Raw genomic sequence first — 25,682 nt, forward strand, 5'->3', positions numbered from 1 at the left:
TTCGAAAGAAAACAAGAATTACATAATTTTGCTTTTTTTCCTTTTGTCTAACTGTTGCTTATTTTCATTAATGAGCGGCCACATAATACATTATCGGTGTTCGACGAAGGTGCAATCGAACATATTTTGGGGGCCAAAGTATGGCTTTACGGCTTCCAAAGCATTTTCTGGCAAGTTTTAATTGATTTTTAGTTTGTTGTCTATTTGTTGTTCTTTTTGTAACTGCATAAAAAATTGGATACCAAGAGTTCTTAATTCCCTTCTATAGAATCATTGGTAATTGTAAACTTATGGGATATTTTAGTTGATTCCTAATGGTTTTCATTACGTTGAAATTAGTTGTTTTTTTTTAAATTCAGCGAATTTTCTAGCTTTAAAGTTTCTGTTCTTTTTTGTCTAATTGTTACCAAGCTTTATTATGAACTGGTGAATAACCATTGTTTTCTGGTGAATTAGAATTTATTTTGTTTACAGTTTTATCTGACGCTATTTTGACTTTGTTATTAAGTTTTGTTTTTTAAAACGGACATAAATTTTTTGATGTAATTAATGTTTGTTGTTGTTGTTTGATTTTGCCATTCGTCTTCGCTCGCTTTCTTATCGGCATATCTCATCAATCTAATGCATCATTTTTTACTCCACTGAGTTATTTTTTTGGAGGCTATCTCTTTTCGTTCATACACCAGTTTTTTTTGAAAAATACTTGAATTTTTTGTGTTTTTCTATCTATTCCTCATTTGGTAGACAATTATGCCAAAATTGTGGATGAGCGGGGTCGGAACCTTATGTGCAATCGCACATTACCGAGCCGCCTTGTTCTGTTCTCGTTGCGTTCAGTATTTTCAGCTTTACTGTCAGTCAGTTGTATCGCACTTTATGTAGTATCATTCAGATATAACTCTATGGCAGCAAAAACTGGTGGGTCATTTTTTTTAACAACGCCGAATCGATTATCTCTGAGGCTATCATGATATCTCATTGTTTTTTGTTCCACGTCTGCATCTCTTTGAATGGGATTAGAAGTTAGCCGTTCTCACTAATAAGGACTTTTGAGCTTCGTTAATTTGAAGATTAAAAGCTCTACTTGGAGATCAATCTGCTCATTCAAACATAATAGTTTTTGAGATTCATTTTGAAAAGGAGATTGTTGTTGAACTATCTTTTTTGAATAAATAGCAGTAAATCTTTTAGTATTAAAGGTATGCGTTAAAGAAAAAGGTTATTTTGAAACATTTTGAAAAACAGTATTTAGTGCTGGCTTGCTCATTCGCTGAATTTTTTTCAGTGTTTGTCTTATTGTTCTAATGGCTTGCGATGAAAGTTGTATTTTTCTTACATATTTTAATCGATATTGGAGATTTTGGTAACATTTCTGATTTGGAAGGTGTTCCTACTTAAGTTTTTGCGAATTAAGCAATTTTTCATAGTTTTTGAACGAAGCGTGTTGAGTCCCTGTTCTTTTTTCATTGCTTGTTTGGACGTGAGAGATAGGCCTATAGTGTAATAGGCAGGTAGCTTTAAAATTAAGTTAATAGTTTTGGGATTCTCTCCAGTTTTTGTCTCCTCTCTGTATGGCTTTCAGTGATCAAGAAAGTATGTTAATTTTTTTCTCAATTGTTTTTTTTTATTGAGTAATAATTTATTTTATTTTCACGACCTCAACTATATATAATTACAACTACACATTCAAATTTGGGGTTATTTTTTAAATATCCAACTAAAAACTCTTCGCCGTCTCCGAGTTTTGCGATTAGATAAGTTTTCCAAATCTATTTGTTCTTCAGAGAGTTTCGTTATGTAACTTTTGATATTGAAAACCCTAATACGTAAATTATTTGAAAAGTATGGTGAATTTCCTGGAAACTAAGTTTTGGTTCTTTTCGATGAAAATTGAAAATATTATGAAGTAAGTATAGTATGTGCGGATAGAGAAAAGGGACTACTGTATAAGATTGGGTGTATTGTTGTTCTTCAGTCTTCACTCAGATGAGATCCATCCTAGGTAAGTGCACTGGATGCTATACTACTTCTACTACTACTGCTCATGCTGATGATAAGGTAACAAGGAAGCAAACATCAGTCAGTTGTAATAATCAACCTACCAACCAACCAATCAAACTATTTCAAGCGAATATTAACAAAATACACCCAGCAGCTATAACAATGCTGTTTAAACACCAATTCAAAGAGTTCAGATCGAAATGCAATCAATCATCTCTTTTTGACGATGTGTCAAAATTGATCCTGAAAGCTGCTTCGGCTTTTCCCTTTATTGTGAAATGTTTACTCTAAGTTCATATTGTATATTATGCCAAGTTAAATAGAGTGAGAATTCCTCCTAGTGTAATCGAATTTGAAATTTCGGATCTATTCTGTCCCCCCCCCCCCCAGTGTGTTATACGCCCCCCACTTACAAATTATATGTTGTTATATAGCACGTCACTATGTAAGAAAATAGCACGTGCGCCTGGGGGCGTAAAAATATAAGCTCACTAAGCTGGGGGGCTGAAACAGAATAGATCCGAAATTTCTAACCAACCATACGTACTTGATATTGCCTCGATTGTGACAAAAGTGTTCAAATTAGTGTTCAAAATTTCCATCGAATATTATCCACCACGAGTAAAGTACTGCTTGAAATTCATACCAACTACCAAAATAAAGGAGTCTTTTAAAGAGGGAGGAAGTTTGTCAAAATTAACCTGTTACAAATCATAGTTGTAAAAAAGTGCTAGCCGGTTGTTCAATGGCCTAACAAATATCTTAACTCTTTGAATTGCTGTTAACAAGTAGAATCAGATGTAAATTAATGTGTCTGTTTGTCGGATTTGATTGGATTTGAGGCTATTCGCATTGGCCAAGTCTATTCCATTGGATGAAATCTTTCGTGTGGATTTCCTAGATATAACTCTCAACCGCCACCATAGCGGCTGAAGAGACGAAACCTTTGAAATAACCCCCATGCCTAAAACCTGAGGTTGCTTCACTTCGAAGTAGCTCGTATGTTGCGTTGAAAGGTATCAACGTTGCCATCTTATGGTCACCCACAGCCCAAATTTTACACCCTTATTATTGTATGTGTGCTGTAATAGCTAACACGATTCTCAAAGTTGACAGAATTGGAGGTAATTCTGATTGCAAAGTATGCATTAATGTTTATTTGAGAGGTAGCTTATGGAAAAATGTTTAAAGTTAGAATGAGGAACAAATTGGGTTAAAATTATATCTCGCTCGGGGACCTCCACAAGTTCAATCTTTTAAAAGGGGCTTAGATTGATCACGTAGTTGATTTGAAGGAGGTTTTTGGCGTGGGGGTTTGATATCTCCCGTGAAATACTTTTCCCATGCTGTTGGTGTTGTTCCGCGACACCGTCGTTTAATATTAATCAGTCCAGCTGTATGGTAGCAATAACATTACCTGTAATAATGAAGTAAAACACTTTATAAACTTCATTATTACGGTATCTCATCATTAATAAAGTGAGGACCCTGAAAAGTTGCAACTATCTGAAATTCTGAAACAGATTTATCGTCCGGTACGCTGTCGGTATGCGTATGTAGTTCTTGCATGGGCACTTCAAAAGCATAGATTTCATTTTGGAACATTAGAAACTTATCGCAAAAGCTTATTGTTAACTAATTCAGATAATACTCGCCACGATTCCGGTTTAAACCACGAGTCTTGTAACTACAATGATATATTTCTGGATCAGTTCTTATTCGACACGGAGCCTGGTAGAATCGAAATATCGGCTTTAACGGGGCTCTTGAAATTGTCCAATCAGAATTGATCAGTAGACGCGTACTTAGCTGTTTTGATGTGTTTGCATGATCAGATTTGCTCATCCAATCGGTTTTGCCGATTCCAGCCGCGACACCTGGCTAGTCATGAGTTTGCATTATAGTGTGAAGCATCCGTCATCCTCTATTTATTAGTGTGACACAACATTCACATGTGCACGGGCTGTGTTCTCTATGCTCACCTGTTTAATTGCTCTTGAACGAAGTTCATAGCAATTATTGTAAACATGTTGGTCTTTTTTATGCAAATTTTCGCTTGACAATTTTGCGCTTTTCTTCTAGAACATTCTTTGACTTCTCAAGTGACTTTTTCTCGCTTTCGTTCTCCATTTTTGAGTGATCTCCGGGGTCAAATGTTTTTGCACCCGCCTGGCGTTCAAGAGCAATTCTTCCGAAATTAGTCGGTTTATGTTCTTGTATTACAAATACTTTTCAAGAAATAATTTTGACGTAATATTGTATTTCAATAAATTCCCTCTCATCAATTAATTGTTTTTGAATGCAAAATTAGTGTAAGTGGGTAGCGACAGGATACTTTTTTTTCATGCATCCATGGTAAGTGTAGAAATTGAATTTCAGTGATCATAGAAATTGAATTTCAGTGATCAAAAGGGTTGTCTGAAATGACCTACTATTAATGACCAACAGAATAAGACTGAATCATATTCGCTTAATCAATGATTTAGTATGTTTTTGTGAATTACTCTTTTATTATTGAAGTCTGTAGTTTTTGTCATTAAGCTTCAGAAAGCGGTTTTTTGGATGATTTGAAAGAGGAACTTCTAACTGCCACATATAAAATAATGTACATGTCAAGATAAGATAATAACAAAATTTTTTTTCAATATATTTGTTAAAAAACGGGAGAGCTAAGAACACAGCTTTTGTTAGATAATCATCGCATTACTTTTCTTGAAACGATTAGTTATTACACTGCAGCTGTTTGTATGTAATTGAAAAAGTGTATCTATTTCAGCTCTACGTAACATGGGAATGCAGAGCTCCAAAGACACCTCAGCCGGGAATGCGTCTGCAGATGTGACGCCTAAGAAATCGACGAATGGAGGAAACTCACAACAGCATGTGCGACTCTCTCTCGAAACCCAAACTGTTCCGCCCAAGAAAGATTCCAAAATGGGGCAAAAGGATTCCAGCACCTCGTCTGTAATGGAGTTCTTCAGGAGTCGTATGAAGTCTAGCACGTCTTCGGGGGAATTGAGAACGATGGGTATCAGTAATCGGAAGTCGAATTTGGTGCAGGGAGTTGGTAAACGGGGTAAGGGTGGAATCATGGAAAACGGGGGTGCCATAAAAAGATACGACGATGACTCGAATCGTGGAACGAAGAAGTACCAGTCAGAGCAAGGTTCGAAAAGTCCAGGTGGTGTTACCTTGTCCGAAAAGGTTTTGATTATGCAGCCGATTCTGAGGTTCTTGCAGCTGCTGTGTGAAAACCACAATTTGGACCTTCAGGTTTGTGGACTCGAGATATTTTGGAATTTACAATAAATGCTAGAAGTAGGAATTGAAAAGTTGTTTTAGAAAAGTATTGATTTGCAAATATTAGGGGAACCTAGAATCGGCCTGGGTTTTTATCACAAAAATATGCATGATGGTTTTTAAAGATCTTTGAACAAAATTGTATATAAAATATCTTTCCAAACTATGACAGGGTCGTTGACTAGTTTAACAACGAATGACATATAAATTAGAAAATATCTCAATGAGGTGGCGTGAATGCCACATTGTGCGCTATATCTCTATATATATAAAAAAGAATTTATTTATCTGATGTGAGCTTATGTTAAACAATAATATTGAATTAAGTAAAAATAAACTCAGCACCAGAAGGGACAGGCAACGAGGCCGTCAGGCCAGCAAAAAAACCTGCCCTAAGAGAATTTTGAATAATATTGATCATTTAAAGACATTTAAATTAAATACAACAATTTACTGCAGATGAAAAAAAAATCCTAACGTTGCATATAAACAAATTAAGTTTATGACAATTTAATCTTGCATCAAAAAAAATAATAATATCTTACGGCAAAAAGACACTTGGCAAACATATTCGAAGACTTGTTTCAGGTACATTTAAACAAAAAATATTCAGTCAAAAAAAAATTAAAATATATCTGCAAATGCGACATCAACTAAGAGGAAAAAAATACAAGTATTCATACACACTTTTATTTTCATTAAAATAAGACCCGGTAACCACGACTTTCTCATCGCATATCTGGACCATAAACGGCATTTAAAATTCTTCTAAATAACCAGAAACAGAAAAATTTGAATAATTCCATTTTTGCTGAAAAATTTTCTATCCAAAAAATCGACAAAAAAAAATGCCATTTTCTCGGATTCCAGAGGTCGTACGAGGCTCATATCTGGGCATAAAAAAAACGATGTTAAAAAAAAGTTTGTGCCAGCCCCACCCCCTCAGGGGCAGGAAGCTGGCACCAAAAAATGTTTTCCAAGAAAAACCCAGAAATCACAAAGTCGCACCCCAGCAACGCACACTTTTTGAAAATATAACTGATTTTATAATTTCCAAAGCCAGCTAAGTGGTCAAACCAGCAACACAGCTAGAGGAAAGGTATTATTATTTCAAGAACGCTGAAAACAACAAAGAAGCAACAAAATTATAAACTAAAAATTTGTCTAACAAGTTCTGGGTTTTGCAGAATATAGCTCGTTTTTATACTATGGTAAAACTTTGTTACTTTGGAAAAATTCCACTCCATCATATCATCTGGAAGAATTTGATTAATTCGCAGAAGATTATACAATTTAGTGGCACGATACTTAATTGAGTATCTTTCAATTTGAAGCTTACATAAGGGTTCTTGCAGAAGTTGTAATTTTGAAGATCTTGTGACTTTTTGTGATGAAAAAACAAGAAATTTATTGAGCGAATCAATTGAGTGAATTTTGAAGATGGATCTTAACACAAACTTCAAGAGCTCATATATATGAAGTTCATAAACTGTTAAACTCATTTTTCAAGAAGATGTCATCGCAACTATCACTTCTCTTTCTGAAAATATCAATTTTAAAATTTTCTTCTGCATTATAAATATAGGTTCCTGGGCTTTATAACTGCAACAACCGAAAACAAGAATTCCATATTGAATTATTGGAACTACATTGGTCTTATAATAATTCATTAGTTCAAATTTAGGCACGAAGTGCCTGAGCTTAGATATTATACCTGATTGTTTACCGAGTCTCGTTTTAACATATTCTATATGCGAGCGAAAAGAAAGCTTATTATCAACATACACACCAAGGTACTTACAAACAGGCTTGACTAAAATAGGGCACGAGTTAAATAGGAAGAAATCATTGGAAGCACTAGGTTTCAAATTCATTTGAATTGTTTTGGATAAATTTAACGCGAGTTTGTTTGCATTCAGCCATTTACCAAGCATTAAGAGGTTACTATCGAGGTGATCTATTTGTTCATCTACAGCCATTAAGCTAGTGTCATCGGCGAAGAGCAAAACCTTTATATCTGGGCATGCAGCTGGCAGATCATTAATATAGATCAGAAATAGAAGAGGGCCTAGTATTGAACCCTGCGGGACTCCGTGCTCAATTTTTCGCCACTGAGATGAAACTCCATTGACTTCAACTCGCTGATATCTATCACTTAAGTAGGAAATTAGCCACGCTAAGCAGTTACCTCTGAAGCCTAATCTTTCTAGTTTAGAGAGTAGAATGGAGTGATCAAGAGTATCAAAGGCTTTCTTTAGATCTAAGAAGAAGCCGATTACTTTTTTACATGAACGGGATCTGATATTTTCAGTTAAATCAACTAGGGCATCAATTGTGCTATGTTTTGCGCGAAAGCCAAATTGTTTGTTATATAGAAGAGAAAAACGTTCCATAAAATGATACATTCTATTATATATTACTCTCTCAAATATTTTACTCCAAATTGTTAGCAGACTAATTGGCCAATAATTATTTACATCAGTTTTAGATCCCTTTTTGAACAGGGGTATTACCTTCGCTTTTTTCAACTTATTGGGAAAAACACCTTGATTCATGGACTTGTTTATTAAGTAAGTTAAATATGGTGCAATAATTGTACTCGCCGTTTTAATTATTAGATTGCTTATATAATCATCACCCGAAGAGGATTTGGTTTCTAGATTTTGTATGATTTCTAGGATCTCTTGTTCAGTTGCAGGAACGAGATACATTGATTTCTCTACTCTTGAAATTTTAATTTCTTCCGATGGTGGCAGATTTTGGATAATATCTTTTGCTGTACTAGTGAAATGATCGTTGAAGGCCTCAGCTATATCAATTTGGGATGGCTCATTATCATCTGCTTGTAGCACATCTAAATAGGGAACGCTGTTTGCATTTTTTTGTTCACCTTTGATCTCATTTAATAATTTATATGTCTGTCTTGAGTCTCCAACACACGATTTAAATTTATTGATGTAAAATTGTTTCTTAGTAGTCTCCACTGCTTTTTGAAAAGTATTGCGCATGTCCTTAAAAACTTTAAGATAGTCGCTATTATGGGGATTCATTTTCCAGTTTTTGTGTGCCTTATTTCGTTTATTGCGGAGGGATTTCAACTTATTATTATACCATGTCGGGGTTTCCTTGTTCTTATTTGTGCATGTTTTCAATGGCGCAAAAACATTTAGAACCTCCTCAAAGATATCTGTAAAAGAAATAAAGCAAGAGTTGACTGAATTACTTGATCTAATCTGCTCAACGCTGTTTTCTAATTTTTCATGCATTGTTTCTTGAAAATTCTGGACTTGCGAAGGATTCTTAAGGAATGATGTATTACGATAGGCAACTTTTTTTGATTTTGAAGATGTTCGAATTGACCAATGTAACATAGTTGGATAATGGTCGGCAATTTCCTCGTTTTTTAGAACACATATTTCACTTTTGGATACATTTTGAAATATAAAATGATCAAGGCATGTTGATGAGTTCATTGTTACACGTGTTGGTTCCATTGGTCCAATTTCAAAGCCATTTGAATCAACAACACTTGAGTAATTTTTTGTTAGCAGGTTTTCTTCCAAAATATTTATATTGAAGTCGCCACAAATTATGAGAGGAGTTTTGTTTGAGCTTTTAAAGCTTAGAAAATTATCAAGAGCATCAACAAACTCAAGCTTATTCGCTTTTGGTTTATTATATACAGCGACAATAAAAAACTTGTAATTATTGCACGCAATTTTGCCCATTACGGCTTCATCAAAATCAACTTGATGCTTATTCAATAGGTTACATGAATTTTTCACTTGAATCACGACACCGCCGCCTAATGTTGTCCTATTTTTTGCAATATATTGGGTGTATCCATTTACAAGAAACATTTTCGGATCATCGTTATCAGTCAGCCAAGTTTCAGTTAGACACAAAATATCTGGTGGAGACTCAAGACTTAAAACTAGTGCTTCCAATTTTTCAAGGTGCGATTTCAAAGAGCGAACGTTAACATTAAGCACAGATAAAGATTTTAGTTTAGGTTCCACTTTCAGATGTTCCCCATGTAAAATATCCGGACTTAGGAAAGCATTGTAGTACATCATTTATGTTATATCCGAGGTCTAGACCAGCTTGATAGAGATCATTAACTTTATACAACTTCTGGTTATCTCTGCGAATACCGTGAATTGTCCCTTCTCTGGTCCATACTCTTTCAAAGCGGGCGTCTTTTTGCATGATCTTAACAAAATTCAGTCTAGGCTTCGTAAGGTCTTCATACACTTTGACATCTTTGAACACTTGAGAATTAACCGTCGCCTTCTTGTTTTGCATTATTGATACTTTGGCAACTCTTCTGGCAAAGCGCACAATAATTGGCTTAGGTCCTCTATTTGACGGCAAGCGGTGTTTATATGGCTGTTTGCAGAACTTCCTGCGAGTGCAGAGTACTAAGAGTAAGTACAACATGGTGTGTGAGACGTTGCAGTTCCTCGACTGTATTTGTGGAAGCACCACTGGAGGTCTAGGACTGCTGGGTCTCTACATCAATGAGAACAACACTAACCTTATCAACCAGGCACTGGAGACACTCACGGAGTACTGCCAGGGACCATGTCATGAAAATCAGGTATTACAGACACCCTCATTGAGTAGAACGTGTTTCCTGCAATGATTGAGGATATCGGGAGTTTCAATTGAAAAGTGCGGCGAAAATTATGATTCGTCTCTGCTCATACCAAGAGCTTACGCGGTCCGTGAACCGAAAAATAGTGATGGTTTATCATTTACTTAGCTCAGTTTGTAAAGATATCAAAGTAAACGCCTTTTTTTTCTGATTAACTTCGGTTTGCTTTTATGAACACAACCTCTTGTTGGCAGAATGCGATTGCTGCTCATGAGTCGAATGGAATTGATATTATAATTGCCTTAATCCTGAAAGACATAACCCCACTGGGAGACAGGAGGATGGAATTGGTGTGGGAGTTGAGGAACAATGCGAGCAAACTCCTCCTCGCAATTATGGAGAGCAGGCTAGATTCTGAAAACGCGGAGAGGATTCTCTACAACATGACACCAAGAGAGTTGGTAAGTTGAACTATTGCGCTTTGTTCCAAAATTTTTCACATATCATGTTTTGATGAAAGTATTGTCATTGCCATCGTTTATTGGTCTGGTGCGTCTTACAAGTACTGTTGCAAAGTACGGAGGAAACTCTTGTATATGGCAGAAAAGAACATTTCAAGAAAAGCTTTCACTCTTGCCGTCTATAAAGCTGAAGAGCTATAAGTCCTTTTGAAGTGTCAGTTATCATCGGAAAGTTGTGATATAACCGTTTTTGGCTACTTAGTACAGCGTTTCCTATGCGTGTTTCGCTTCACTCCATAAACCTCATGGCCTGTTAAAGGTTGAAGTGATCAAGAAGGCATACGCAGAGGGAATGAGCGAACCTAACAGTCTAGGCGTAGGGGTGGGATCCGGATCACTTGACGACGTTGACTCCTCAACTGACGATGACGATGATGATGAGACCTCACCTCGTCAAGTGGGTCACAATATCTACATTCTGGCACATCAATTGTCACAGCATAACAAGGAACTAGCTACTTACATCAGTCCGGAACATTCCAAAAACGAACCAGATAGAGCAGCTCTTGATTATTACGCCAGTCACACAGCGCAAATTGAGATTGTCAGGTAAATAGAGTCCGATTTTGTATTCCATCATTAAAGGAAATTTAGATTTCCAATTTACTTTTTTCGAAACAACGAAATGCTGGCTACTGACAATAAAAAGAAGTATCAATTTCGGAAAGAAACAGGGTATTTCTTTGTTTTTCTCGAAAATTGTTATTTGCACCCTCATTGCAAACCTTATTAAGCATACAAAATTGAGCACAGAAGTGGCGAGAACATTGATGATAAATAAGGGTGGGTAACCTAATGTTATAAGCAAGAGAGTATTGATCGGTCGAGATATCGGGAGTACTGATAAATACTCAACTGTTCGCGGTAATATTTCCGAAGCAATATCCATGGCTCTATCTCTATAACTTAACTGCAGCATTCAGATGTTTGACTGTTGCAGAGCGGACCGTGTGATGGAGAGAATCGTGTTCCCAGTACCGCCGATATGCGAGTATCTGACAGAGGAGACTAAGATGCTTGTCTATACGACTACAGAGAGGGATGACCAGGGATCCAAAGTGACCGACTTCTTCGACAAGACTGACGACATGTTCATGGAAATGAAATGGCAGAAGAAGCTTAGATGTAAGTCCATCTGTTCGCTGTGAGCATTAAGTCCTGCTGTTGATACTTGATACTTTTTTATAGCTGCAAAGCTGTTAGCTGGACGAAGCTATATTGTGGTTTTCTTAGTTTATTTGTCACCACAAGATGAGTTTATAATGTCGCTATGATGTCAAAGGAAAGGGAAATTGATATGTGAGTATGCTTTAGAGCGAAAAGATCTGAATGAATTCGTCATCTGAAGTGAAGTAGAGATCACTGGCCAGTATTCATTGTACTGGCAATACGCATATTAAAATAAAACAGAATCCTTGCATACAGACCCTTATTGTTACTGTGAAAGTGCACTCCAAGTGAAAACGAAAATTTCTAAAAAGTAGGCTTTCAAAAAATTTGATGAATTCTTCTCTGATTTCAGCCCAGCCTCTCCTCTGCTGGATCAGCACCAACATGTCTCTCTGGGGCACCATCTCCTTCAACCTGGCTGTCCTCATCAACCTCATCGTCGCTTTCTTCTACCCTTTCGACCAAGAGCGCAATCGGCCAAGCAGCAGCTCCACCTTCCTGACTCACAAGCTGGACATGCTAATATGGACGGCACTGTTGGTGTCTCTGGCTGTTGTCATCACGTTACCTCGATCACCCGGAATAAAGACGCTAGTGGCTTCCTTCATACTGCGTCTTATTTACTCGATTGGGATACAGCCGACATTGTATATGATAGGAATAGTTAATGTTAGTTGAATTCATGTCTAATTGCTCTCAAACCAAATTTGTAGCAATTATACTAGTCCTGTGGTCCTTTTTATGCAATTTTTGGCTTGACTGATATTTTGTCTTACCCATTTGACTTCGTCCTCAAAAGATGAAAACAGGTAGCGCTCAGGGGGCATTAAGTGACCAAGCAGCGAGCCTTACGCCTTACTAGTCTCTAAGTATGGGAATCACCAGCTCGGTTTTGAGGAGACATAAGTTCATGTTTTGGATGGTTCTTAATCTTAGAGTTTTATTAAAAAATAACTTAATGAATTGTTGTTTGTTGTGGTTTAGATGTTGAACAAGGCTATCTTCATAGTGTCCTTCCTGGGCAACAGGGGCACATTCTCCAGAGGAGTGTGGCATATGGTGACTGACTTTGAATTCCTCTACCACATTGTCTATTTCCTATTCACCATTGCTGGACTCATGATACCACTGTGCTACAGTGTACTGGTCAGTGATTTCTATCTAACGGAATTTAGGATTATTAATAGCCGCCCTCATCTTCTCAGCCGGCTATTATAGAGCTCCTATTTTTTTTTACAATTCAAAGAATTTGAATTGTATTGGGGCGCTGTCTTTTTACGACTCGAAGAGGAGTATTGGAGAAGTCCTTTTTTAAATCAATTTTATTGGAGTGATTTTTGAAGCGGGAAATGAAACGCGAGAAAAAATTTGGAGTGATTTTGGTGCTGAACAAAAGTGAAGAACGGAGCGAAAAGGGAGTGGTTTTTATTCATGCCGCTGTTTTTGAGAGAGCGAGAAATTGATGTGTGAAAAAATTTTCTCTAAGCGAGCGAAATTTTTTGTTCACGTGCGGCTTTTAAAAGCAGTTTTTTTGCAACTTTTGATGGTTATGAGGTTTGATTATGATAGTGTATTAGTTTAAGGATTGTTTTGATAGGAATTGAAGGTTTCAAGTAGTTAATTTGAGTTTAATGCTAATTTAGAGGTTTTTGATCAGTTTTTCTGATTTTTAGATGAAATTTATTGATTTTTTGCCTGTTTTTTTGTTTTAATGCTTTAAGTGGGATTTGAATAGAAGATTTTTACTTACATAATATTGGCTAATTATACCAATTGGCTAAAGTTTTCTTGGTTTAAATAGTTTTTTTCTTGGCAAAATTGACAGAAAAATTGAGAAATTTTAAACCTTTTTTATTATTTTTTTGCAGGTTTTCTTTTTTTTAATCTTAGAAAAGTTTCCTAGCCTAATATGACTTGCCCATTGTTTCGGAAGCTTTTCATTGCTCTAATTGCAAAGGAATTTTATTCAGCTTTACGTTTCCTTGTACTATTAAAAAAAGTCATTAAGTTTTTCTTTCTAGTTTTTTTCTAATTTGTTTTTGGTTTTTGAATGCCGTTTCTAATCTTCCTCAATTTTTTTATGGCAATTGTGGAGGTTCAAGGTTTATAATAGTTGTCGTAGTTGTTTAAACATAAGCATGGGCAATTTTCTCCTTCGAGTCGTTTCCGGAATTCTTCCGGCTATGTTTTTTTTTAGGATCTGTTCACACATTTTCATGATTTTTGAAGTCAAATTGGAGTAGTGATTTTGTTCACGTCGGAACAGGAAATGGAGCGAAAAAGCGAGTGGTTTTGCGGCGTGATTTTTCGCTCTGATTTTAAAGTAGAGTGCAAAAATGGTGTTTGAACAAAAATTCCGTTTCTCGGTAGTGGTTTTTTGTTCACATGCGGCAATTTCACTCTGATTTTTACTGTTTTCAATTTTTTGGATCGATTTTTTTTCTAAGTGGTTTTCCCAATCCATTCACAGCTCATTCTAGGCCTAGTGTTTTGTTTGAATTAATTTTTAATTTCTCGCTAGTGGTTTTTTGTTCACATGCGGCATTTTCACATTGATTTTCTGTTTTTTTTCTCATTTTTTTTATCTGATTTTTTAAAAATGATTTTCTCAATTCACTTATATCCCTTTCTAGGTCTAGTTTTTCTGTTTAGTCAATGAAAATTCTTTGAATTGTACGTCAGGAATTGTCCTGCTATGTTTTTTTACTTCGTCGAACTTTTTTTCGCTTTACCCTTTTGCCGCTTTTTCAGCATTTTGCGTGAAATGTTTTTGACTTCTTTAGGCTAGTTTCTCTCCTCTCATTCTGCTAAAAGTGATTTTGAACATCAGTTGCTCAGCAAAGCAATTCAAAATGAGCAGAGTCAGAATAAAAAATTGAAGTCAGAAATAGAATCGGGATGAACCCATAAAACCCAATTTTAGATGCCCGCTATTTGAACGTCGTTCCTATAAGTCTTAGTTACCTTCTCTAATGCTTATTGGTGGTGATAGTAGCCCCAGTAGTCTCTCTTTAAGAAACGGAAGTATGTTCAACTACGAAATGCCATCAAAATAAATCGGACTTAAAAAATGTTTTTGTACAAAAATCTTTTTTTTTTCGATATCTATTCTTTCAATCCCAATCATGCTTATTGGAATGAACGGCGGCTATTTTCCGGCATTCTGCCGGGTATGTTTATGATTTGTTTCCTTTTTGGTCACCCCTCCCCTCATGTTACTAAACGAATGTTTGCTGTCATGACCATTTGTGACAAAGAAAAACTCTTGCGCTTTTCTCACTAATAATAGTTTGCGTGGGTTGATAAGGGGTAGAACTATCCACTGCACATTTATACATACCATCTATGTCATTTATAGATGGTCATATTCCACTTATATTGGGCTACTGTGGTGCGTGGGTTGTTTGTTTTACGATAATGATAATGTGCTCGGCAATGTGTCCTTATACACCCAACCCGAGTTATTGCCGGTAAATGGTAAATTGTCTGATGGGGAACTGCAAAATAATATCAAAATACTACCCTAACAGAAAACATTGATTGCAACCAACACAGCACGAAATTTAAGCAGAAGTTCAGCAAAATAGCCTGTGTTTTACCACAAATCGAAAGTTCTCGAAATTGTGTTTTTCACCATTAAATCCCGCCTTCCGCCGCCCAGTTTAGAGGGCATATAACGTATAGCTATGTTCCCCGTTACGGTAAATATAATGTAATGGGGAGTCATAATTTCGTGTGCTTTTGTGTGGGGGGGGCTGTAATCTGGAAGATCCGAAGTCTCATCTGTTTTTGTTTGCCACATGCATCGTAATGGTTACTAAATTATTTTTCAATCGGCGACTGACTGGCCTTTGCTGAAGTAATTGAGGGTTGTGTTGTTAGCTGTTGGATGTGGTATATCGCGAGGAGACATTGTGGAATGTGATTCGGAGTGTGACGAGGAACTTCAGAAGCATCGCCTTGACCACCATCCTGGCCATCATTCTAGTCTACCTGTTCTCCATATTCGGATTCCTACTCTTCAAGAAGGACTTCGTCATACCTGTTGACCCTTCCATAGGTATTAACTCTAATTGTACACTCGAAAAGACATCATCTTTTTGAATTTTATGTTTCATTGTTCAATATTTAACTTTTAACACTGACAGTAGAAAAGCTCTGAAAATTCATCTCCTAAAAATCGCCTAGCTACGAAATGAGCATCTATTTAAAGCAGATCATTTAAGGATTTTTGCAAGATTTTTAACTTGGCATTGAATTCATTAAGAATATCGTAAAATTTCAAATAGTTTGGACAATCTAAATTTTTCAATAAAATGAGTGTCTGTGTTTGCAGAGAAATACAACCAGTACAGGCAAAGTAAATACCAAATTCACTCTTATAGTATGCCGCATTGCTGTTGCATGGAAGTGTTCTGTATTTGCACGGTGATTTCTTGCACAAATTAGTTTTTAGTTGGCCTTATCAAATTTTTGAAGTTACCGATCGATACTGAATTTTATTATGTAATTCTCATGGAAGTATGAAGCATTAAATGAAAATGCTTTCTGCTTAAAAGTGGTTCCGTAAAATGGCTTATTTTTGACTTTTTGAAATGAAATGCTTCGGAACTTTCTGTTATTAAAGTTGATTTTCATTATTCAGTGGCGAGGCAGAAACGAGGCCTAAAATTATTGAGTTTCTTGAAAAAGCTGCTCGCAACACTTTACCTGCAAACCCGAAGCTGGTTAATAGCCTCCCTTATCTTCTCAGCCGGCTATTATAGCGCTCCTATTTTTTTTTACAATTCAAAGAATTTGAATTGTGTTGGGGCGCTGTCTTTTTTTACGACTTAAAGAGGAGTATTGGAGAAGTCCTTTTTTCAGTCATTGGAGTGATTTTTGAAGCGGGAAATGAAACGCGTGAAAAAATTTGGAGTGATTTTGGTGCTAAACAAAAGCGAAGAGCGGAGCGAAAAGAGTGGTTTTTGTTCATACCGCTGTTTTCGAGAGAGAGCGAGAAATTGATGTCTGAAAAAATTTTCTCTAAGCCAGCGTAATTTTTTTTGTTCACGTGCAGCTTTTAAAAGCAGTTTTTTTGCAACTTTTGATGGATATGAGGTTTGATTATGATATTGTATTAGTTTTAGGCTCGTTTTGATAGAAATTTAAGGTTTCAAGTATTTAATTTGAGTTAAATGTTAATTTGGAGATTTTTGATCATCTTTGCTGATTTTTGACAAACTTAATGATTTTTTTGCCTGTTTTTTGTTTTAACGCTTTAAGTGGGATTTGAATTGAAACTTGATACTTCAAGAATATTCAGATTACAATTGGTTAAATTTTTCTGGGTATAAATCTTTTTTTTCTAAGGAAAATTGACAGAAAAATTGAGTAATTTTAAATCATTTTCCTTATTTTTTGCAGTTTTTTTTTAATCTACAAGTTTTTTATAGCCTATTATGACTTGCCCATTGTTTTGCGAGATTTTCATTGCTCTAATTGCAGAGGAAATTTGTTCGGCTTTTTATTAAAAGTACTGCTAAAAAGAGTCATTAAGTTTTTCTAATTTTTTTTTCAGGTTTTCTTTTTTTTTCCTTTCATTTGTTTTTGGTTTTTGAATGCCGTTTCTATTCTTCCTCAAACTTTTTATGCCTTTTGTGGAGGTTCAGGGTTCACAATAGTTGTTGTAGTTGTTAAGCCATAAATATGGGCAATTTTCGCTTTCGAGTCGTTTCCATAATTCTTCCGGCTATGTTTTTTTAAGATCTGTTCACACATTTTCATGATTTTTAATGTAAAATTGGAGTAGGGATTTTGGTCACGCCGAAAGAGGAAGCGGAACGAAAAAGCGAGTGGTTTTTCGACGTGAAATTTTTTTGCTCTAATTTTAAAGTAGAGTGAGAAAACTGTGTTTGAACAAAAATTCGCTTTCTCGCTCGTGGCTTCTTGCTCACATGCGGCAATTTCACTTTGGTTTTCGCTGTTTTTTCGATATTGTGGATCGGATTTTTTTATTGTTTTTCTAAATAGGTTTCCCAATCCATTTATAGTTCATTTTTGGTTGATTTTTCAACATAATGAGTGAAATCTTTGCCGATTTTTCAGCATTTTGCGTGAAATCTTTTTGACTTCATAAGGCTAGTTTTTCTCTTTTCTCATTCTGCTAAAATTGATTTTGATCATCAGTTGCTCACTAAAGCAATTCAAAATGAAAAGAGTCAGTATAAAAAATTGAAGTCAGAAATAGAAACGGGATAAACCCATAAAGCCCAATTTTAGATGCCTGCTAATTGAACGTCGTTCCTATAAGTCTTAGTTACCTTCTCTAATGCTTATTGTTGATGATAGTGGCCCCTGTAGCCTCTCTCTAAGAAACAGAAGTTTGTTCAACTACGAAAGGCCATCAAAATAAATCGGACTTAAAAATGTTTTTGTTCAAAAATCTTTTTTCAATATCTTTTCTTTCAGTCCCAATCATGCTTATTTGAATCAACCGCGGTTATTTTCCGGCAATCTGCTGGTTGTGTTTTAAGACTATTTGGCTTCTGTCACATGCTGTTGTGTATTACATTGCCCGCAGTAAAAATTCATTTTCCACAGCATCAATTTATAATACGCAAGCTTAAAAATCATCAACAGACTAGTTTTGACGTTTGATTTCATGAAGAAATGTAAAGGCATAAAAATGTGATGGAGACCATTTTTAATTGCTCTTGAACGAAGTTGATAGCTATTTTTGTTCATGACTTGAGTTTCGACTTATTTCTGTTCGAGCATTCACCTCCGTTTTTGATTGTTGACTACTGTTTTTGAACATTGGACTTTAACAGTAGCTTTGTTTGTAATGTATAATAATTAGGAACTGCTGGTAATGTTCAAGGTGAAGAGGTCATTTTGAGATTTTTTGATCCTATGTAAGTCACCCCTAATTATCTAAAGTACACCGCACTACCCCCCCCCCCAACTTGCCCCCACCTACCCCTAACCCCTCCCTTCACCTATCTACCCCCACCTACTCCCCCAACTAACCCAACACTACCCACCTCCCCAACCTATCTACCCACCCATCCACCTACCTACTCCACCCCCTCCGCCCCTTCTTACCCCCCACCTACCCCTACCCCCCAAACTACCCCCTCCCTTCACCTAACTACCCCCACCTACCCCCCCCCCCAACTACCCCAGCACTACCCACCTCCCCAACCTATCTACCCGCCCACCCCACCTAGCTCCCCCCGCACCTAAAAATTGTCGGCATTTTAGTAAAACTTTAATGTGGTTTGTTGGGCTACTTCTGTTTAAGGTTAGGTTAGAGATTATAATGCACGACGATTCGAGTAGTTTACGGTATTCTACCGGCTATGTTTTTATGCAAAATTTTTGCTTGACAGTTTTGACTTTTCGATTGACTTTTACGCCCTTAACTTTTTGCGTTTCGCGTGATCTAAAATTCTCTCTCAATCACAATTTCAAGCAGCTGAACTCAATTGGCGGCAATTTAATACTTAAAGTCAAATGAAACGTGCGCCGAAACTAGTGCCATTTTTTTACTTTAAAGCCTAATAGTTATGCTAGTTATAGTTGGTATATGTTAACCTCTAATGTGGTTATTTGAAACCCACTATTGAACTTCTTAGTCCCATTTAAGCTCCCCGTCCCCCTCCCCCCGACTAAAGCAGGCTGCAATTAATTAGAGCTCCCACTAGTCGTTCGAGAGCAATTCTTCGGACGTTTAGTCGGTTATGTTTTAATTGACCAGGTCAATTTTTTCCCCAGCTCAGCAATTCAACTTAATCCCAATTTATTGAATAAGTCCATGAAGCTTGAAATCTGTACAATTTTTGCATGGAAATCTGTTTTGAAATGTTGTGGTAGCAGCTGGTTTAGCAAAGTTCCAAGAGAAATAGTTTATTGCCCGTAGTATGCATTTCGTGATGTTTGGTCGCATCGGTTACAATAGCAGAGGGAGTCCCAATATTTGGTATGAGAAACAAGTATTATGGAAACAAATGTTGTTATTAATAGGCGCCTCAGCTTCTCAGCCACCTATTATAGCGCTCCTAATTTTTACATTTCAAAGAATATTTGAATTCTATTGGGGCGCGCTGTTTTTTTAAGATAGTTCACATTTTCATGATTTTTAAGTCTAATTGGGTAGTGATTTTGGTCACGCCAAAACAGGAAGAGGAGTGAATAAGCAAGTGGTTTTGCGGCGTGAAATTCTTGTCGAATTTTGAAGTGCAGTGAGAAAACGGTTTATGAACAAAAATTCGCTTTTCGCTAGGGGTTTTTAATAGCCGCCCTCATCTTCTCAGCCGGCTATTATAGCGCTCCTATTTTTTTTTTTACTTCGTCGAATAAAAAAATGTTTCGCTTTACCTCATTTTGCCGCTTTTTCAACATTTTGCGTGATATCTTTTTGACTTCTCTAGGCTAGTTTCTCTCTTCTCTCATTCTGCTAAAAGTGATTTTGAACATCAGTTGCTCAGCAAAGCAATTCAAAACGAACAGAGTCAGTATAAAAAATTGAAGTCAGAAGTAGAAACGGGATAAACCCATAAAGCCCAATTTTAGATGCCAGCTATCTGAACGTCGTTCCTATAAGTCTTAGTTACCATCTCTAGTGCTTATTGGTATTGATAGTAGACCCTGTAGCCTCTCTCTAAGAAACAGAAGTACGTTATGTTCAACTACGAAATACCATCAAAATAAATCGGACTTGAAAAATGTTTTTGTACAAAAATCTTTTTTTTTCAATATCTTTTCTTTCAATCCCAATCATGCTTATTGGAATCAACGCGGCTATTTTTTCGGCAATCTGCCGTGTAAGTATTGTTCACAAGCGGCAATTTCAGTTCGACTTTTACTTCTTTTTCGATTTTTAATTGCTCTTGAACGTAGTTCATAGCAATAATTGTAAACGTGTGTCTTTTTTTGACTTTTTGAGTGACTTTTACGCCCTTGACGTTTTGAATTTTGCGTGATCTAAAATTCTCTCCCAATCACAATTTCAAGCAGCTGAACTCAATTGGCGGCAATTTAATACTAAAAGTCAAATGAAAAGTGCGGCGAAACTGGTGTCATTTTTTACTTTAAATCTTAATAGTGGTATATGTTAACCTCTAATGTGGTTATTTGAAGCCCACTATAGAACTTTTTAGTCCCATTTAGGCTCCCCCCCCCCGACTGAAGCAGGCTGCAATTGATTAGAGCTCCCACTAGTCGTTCAAGAGCAATTCTTCCGACGTTTAGTCGGTTATGTTTTGGATTGATTTTTTTTCTAAGTGTTTCTCCCAATCCATTCACAGTTCATTTTAGACATAGTTTTTTTGTTTGAACCAAATTTCCATTTCTGGCTAGTGGTTTTTTCCACATGCGGCATTGTCATCGATTTTTAAAATTTTTTATCTGATTTTTTTAGAAATGATTTTCCCAATTCAATCATAGTCCGTTCTAGGTTTAGTTTTTTGTTCAGTCGAAGAAAATTCTTTGAACTGTACTTCAGGACTTGTCTTGTTATGTCTTTTCGCTTCGTCGTACTAAAATTTTTTCGCTTTAATTTAGTTAACAGCTTTTTCAACATTTTGTGTGAAACCTTTTTGACTTCTCTAGGCTAGTTTCACTGTTTTCTCATTTTGCTAAGAGTTAAAAAGTGTTCTTCGACAGCAGTTGCTCAGCAAAGCAATTCAAAATCAGAATCAGTATCAGAGTCAGTATCAAAAATCAAAATCAGAATTAGAAACGGGATAAAACCATGAAGACCTATTTTAGATCCCGTTACACGAACTTTGTTCTAAGTTACCATCTCGAATGCTTATTGGTATTGATGCTAGCGCCTCTGTGGTTTCACTACGAGACAGGTGCATGTTCAGCTCCAAATTGACATCAAAATAGTTCGCCCTTTAAAACTGTTTGTGTACTGAATTAATTTTTTATCAGTTTCTTTCAATCGCAATCTTGGTTATGGGAATCAACGGCGGATTTTTTCCAGCAATCTGCCGAGTAATTTTTATATTATAAGGTTCATTTTGTGTTTCCAAATATATGTTTAGTAATTGCCTACAAAAGTATATACAGTCAAAATAAAACAGAAAAGATTGCACTTATTAGAATAATTGTTGTGGTAAACTAATTAATAGAGTAGAAAAAGATCGCTGATTATTCTGTTGATTCGGCTTGGAAAGATGAAAATAGCACACCCATCAACCACCCAGATAAGAAACGATCGTGTGCACCAAAGTTAGCCCAGAAAGCGATGCAGGCATAGATCTTCTCGAAAACGTGCAATCAAGCATCGCGGACGCACTGAAGAACAGTTTTCCTGGCTTGGTGGAAGCCGTATCTGTCAATTTTAAAGCCACATTAGAATTTGTCAAGCAAGCGGTGTCTGTTATAGAATATGAAATTTTGCAAAGAGTTTGACGGGAATTTAGCGATGAAGTTGAGAAGTTCGATGTTAAGGCACTATCTTACAATCGATGTGTAAATGTCAGATTTCCTGTAGTAGATGAAAAACCACTACACGATGGCAAACTGATTCCAAAGCGAACAGAAATAACAATGAGAACTGTTCTTAAGGTATTGAGGTCTTCAGAAGCAGGATTGCAGCTGATTGAATTGTCAATAACTCATTTGAACTCGTTTCAAAGCTGAAAGACTAAAACGACACTGACCTACCACCGAATGAAATTGTTGAAAAATTCAATATGCACTTAACGAATATTGGCTATGAGGGTGTTAAAAATAGTGAATTAAATATTTTGCGTCTGAAAGTCGGCTTTTTTTTGTAATCACAGAGTCAGAAATTTTGATCTCATTAATTCGATTGATAACAAAAATAGCTCAGGTGGTAATGTTTCAAGCAATGTGGCAGTAAAGACGTTGAAGCGACAACTATCACCTCTCCTAGCTGCTCTTGTAAACCAATTTTTCAGTTAAAGTAAATTTCCTTCACATTTAATGCGTGCAAGTTTTTTCATTGCCTAAAAACTGCTGTAAATCAGATAACAATAATTATCGCCCTACATCTTTATTTAAAGTATTCAGTAAAACTGTTGAGAAGGCAATGTATGAAAGAGTTAACAATTATTTTGAAAATTGTGCTTTATTGTAAACAATTGGGATTTAGAGCGGAGCACAGTACGATTAACACGGTAGCTTGCCCTACCGAAAACTGTAGATTAAACTATAAACGAGAGGTGATGACTTTTTCATTGATTTGAAAGAGGCCTTTGAAACGGTGGACCATGAAACTCTTAAGTAAGTTAAAATGTTGTGGAGTAAGAGGACCATGTTACAATTGATTTAGGTCATATCCTAGTGAAAGAAAACTACGCGTGTCATCACCATGGCATGTCATCAGCATGGCTTCCGATTAAGTGTGGAGTGCCACAGGGCTCAATTTAAGATCCCTTATTGTTCCTGATATTTATAATTGACCTTCCCTATCTTTGTAACAGCTCTGAATTCGACCTGTTTGCAGATGATAAAAATGTAACTCCATTTGCCTGCTTCTGAAATGAAATTGAAATAAAATGAATCAAGGGCTAAATGATATTAAGTTAGCGCTAAACTTAGACCGAACGTTTCAATTGTCTTATGCCTAAAAAAAAGTTCTAAGGTATTATCTTCGAAATTTTAATCCTTTTTCACAGTATGGTGTACTAGTCAACAGATATTGCAGCTGTAGCTCACTTACACCTTTGTTCCTGCTTCAGAAGAAAATTCTTAAGGTAATTTACTCCCGAAAACGAATAAACAGTAGTGAAGATATATTCTCTGTGTATGAAATACATATTTATGAATTGTTAAAATCTATCAACGACTTGCGTTTAGATGAGTTTTAAATTAGTATGTTCACTTTACAAAATAACTATGCTCTACACGTTCTACTTTCTAAATGTTATAAAAGTGCCATCTTTCATAACAAAATTTCAACGTTCATCTATTCGATATCGATCTACTATATTGTATAATAAATTAAGGAAGATTGGTATAATGCCTGATTTGATCGGTTAATCGTATAGGAAGTGGATGATTAACTGCTCTTGAACGAAGTTCATAGCAATTATTGTAAATGTGTGTGTCTTTTTTATGCAAAATTTTCGCTTGACAATTTTGACTTCTCGAGTGACTTCTACGCCCTTAACTTTTTGCGTTTCGCGTGATCTAAAATTCTCTCTCAATCACAATTTCAAGCAGCTGAACCCAATTGGCGGCAATTTAATACTAAAAGTCAAATAAAAAGTGCGCCGAAACTGCAATGGATTAGAGCTCCCAGTAGTCGTTCGAGAGCAATTCTTCCGACGTTTAGTCGGTTATGTTTTTTGTCATACATTCAAAACTATTTTCCTGGTTAATAACTTTGAGTTAGTTTGGTATGTATTGAGTGTTTGATTTACGGGTAATTTTTGTGACACTTCTATTTACTCCTGGCCTTGCTGCTTGTGCTCAATCAGATGCTCAATCATTCGAGGCGAGGTTGCTTAGGGAGTATGTAGGAGCTCACCTGTAAAGACTCGCCAGCCTAATATTTAAGTTCCGACTTTTTAAAGATTTTCAAATTGAAAAGTTAAATTTAAGACAAAATTAAGGTATATTTTATCAGATTTTTTTTCTGATAACATGTAGCAACCCATTATCGACGACAGGAAGCAAAGTTTTTTACAGTCTCCTTGCACTTATGCAATCTTTAAGTTTCTTACGACTACAGTTTAACTTTTAATTTTAATGTGATGTTTTGTTATTCATCAATCCTGGGCAGATCATTGTAGACCATCGGGTCTTGTTATTTGTCCTCTTTATGTTACAGTTTCCATAGTGCCAGTCAGTCTTTCTTATCTATCTAATTTTGTGTTAAATTGTAAAAATTGCTGAACTCATTTAAACTTTTGCTTTTAAAAATGTTCAATTATGCATGAAGTTAATTCTTTCTTTTTTTTTCTCGTTTAGATCTCTATGGATCTGTTTTCGAATTCCTATTTTGAGAGAGAAACTAAGTACTATTTGGTTTGCAATGAATCAAATTTAATATTTGATGATATTACGATTTAGATAAGTTATTAAAAGACGAATTGTTTGTTTGCGGACGAAATGTGGCTATACATTAGAAAGTTCTCTGAATGTTCTTCGTTTCTTCCTATCCTCTAAACCTTGTGCGTAGTCCCTATTGCATGCTGAATATTTCTTTTAGGTTTTCTTAATGTTGCAGCATTACCAAGCCATTAATTTGACATTTTATTATTCTGAATCTATCTGTTTCTCGATGCCTTGGCTCTTGCGGTTAATCTAGTTGTAATTGCAAATTCGCTTATTTTTAAAGTTTTGATAGAGTTGGAGAGAATGTAATCGTTTAAAAATAACTGAACACACTAGAGATGCTGTAGTTCACAGTCAAAATGCTTCTTGCAATTAGTGTACTGAAGGGGAAATTCAAACTAATTCCACGAAAAATGGAAAGAAGGTTTAGGTTCTGTGCTATTTGACCGCTTGTTTTTGCTGCAGCTTTACAAGATAGTCTGTCTATATATTTGCACGTGTTTGTGTTTGTGTGTGCATGTGTTGAATAGATAGTAGACTAACTCGACCCTCTCCCCCCTCGACTGTTGATTGTAACTCAACGCATGGTGCTGGTGACCGTGGGAACAGCGATCAAAATGGTGGGAACGGCACCACCTTGGCATCTCTTAAATTGAGCCTAATCACCGAACAGTTGGGCTATTGTGAAGAACCATCTAAAGGTAGGTTAACAAGGGCGATCGATATCAACTGAACTTCGCTCAGGAAGTGTCCCAACCTAGCCGTTGTTTTTTGGGATAAGAAAGCAAACTTTTAAAGGGAATAAAAACAGAGCAGAACAATTTCATTTTTTTTTCAGTTAACGAACCGTTGAAAAATGCTTTGTTTTACATTCTTTCAAGCAACAGCATTGCCCAGGTTTACAAGATGAAAGAGCCCTCCCACATATACTCTGGTTTCATTTGAGATTCTTCAAGTAGTTGCCGCTTTTGAGTTTAAAAGTTTAATAGAATTCCCCTGATAATGGTTAAATGGTTTTTAAACTCCGCAGCTAATCATTGGTCTGAAGTAAGCCCAAATAGCCTTGTTTGCTG

General features: G+C 36.1%; 1 protein-coding gene across 19 annotated transcripts in view; it reads left to right on the forward strand.

Moving 5' to 3' along the window:
* LOC142342608 (inositol 1,4,5-trisphosphate receptor-like) overlaps positions 1 to 25,682 on the forward strand; it is a 175,066-nt gene that overhangs the window by 134,558 nt on the left and 14,826 nt on the right. For 13 of the 19 annotated variants that reach the window (XM_075394000.1, XM_075394001.1, XM_075394011.1 and 10 more), the window contains 11 exons: positions 1,976 to 2,002; positions 4,778 to 5,274; positions 9,701 to 9,901; positions 10,153 to 10,359; positions 10,679 to 10,968; positions 11,360 to 11,544; positions 11,942 to 12,258; positions 12,574 to 12,735; positions 15,472 to 15,649; positions 15,926 to 15,949; positions 25,140 to 25,310. In XM_075394000.1, coding sequence (XP_075250115.1) covers positions 1,976 to 2,002; positions 4,778 to 5,274; positions 9,701 to 9,901; positions 10,153 to 10,359; positions 10,679 to 10,968; positions 11,360 to 11,544; positions 11,942 to 12,258; positions 12,574 to 12,735; positions 15,472 to 15,649; positions 15,926 to 15,949; positions 25,140 to 25,310 — 2,259 coding nt within the window. The remainder of the gene's footprint in view (positions 1 to 1,975; positions 2,003 to 4,777; positions 5,275 to 9,700; positions 9,902 to 10,152; positions 10,360 to 10,678; positions 10,969 to 11,359; positions 11,545 to 11,941; positions 12,259 to 12,573; positions 12,736 to 15,471; positions 15,650 to 15,925; positions 15,950 to 25,139; positions 25,311 to 25,682) is intronic. The other 6 variants (XM_075394007.1, XM_075394008.1, XM_075394015.1 and 3 more) reach the window with 4 other exon arrangements.

The sequence above is a fragment of the Convolutriloba macropyga genome, chromosome 7 (assembly GCF_964194025.1).
Source record: "Convolutriloba macropyga chromosome 7, txConMacr16.3, whole genome shotgun sequence".
NCBI lineage: Eukaryota > Metazoa > Xenacoelomorpha > Acoela > Convolutidae > Convolutriloba > Convolutriloba macropyga.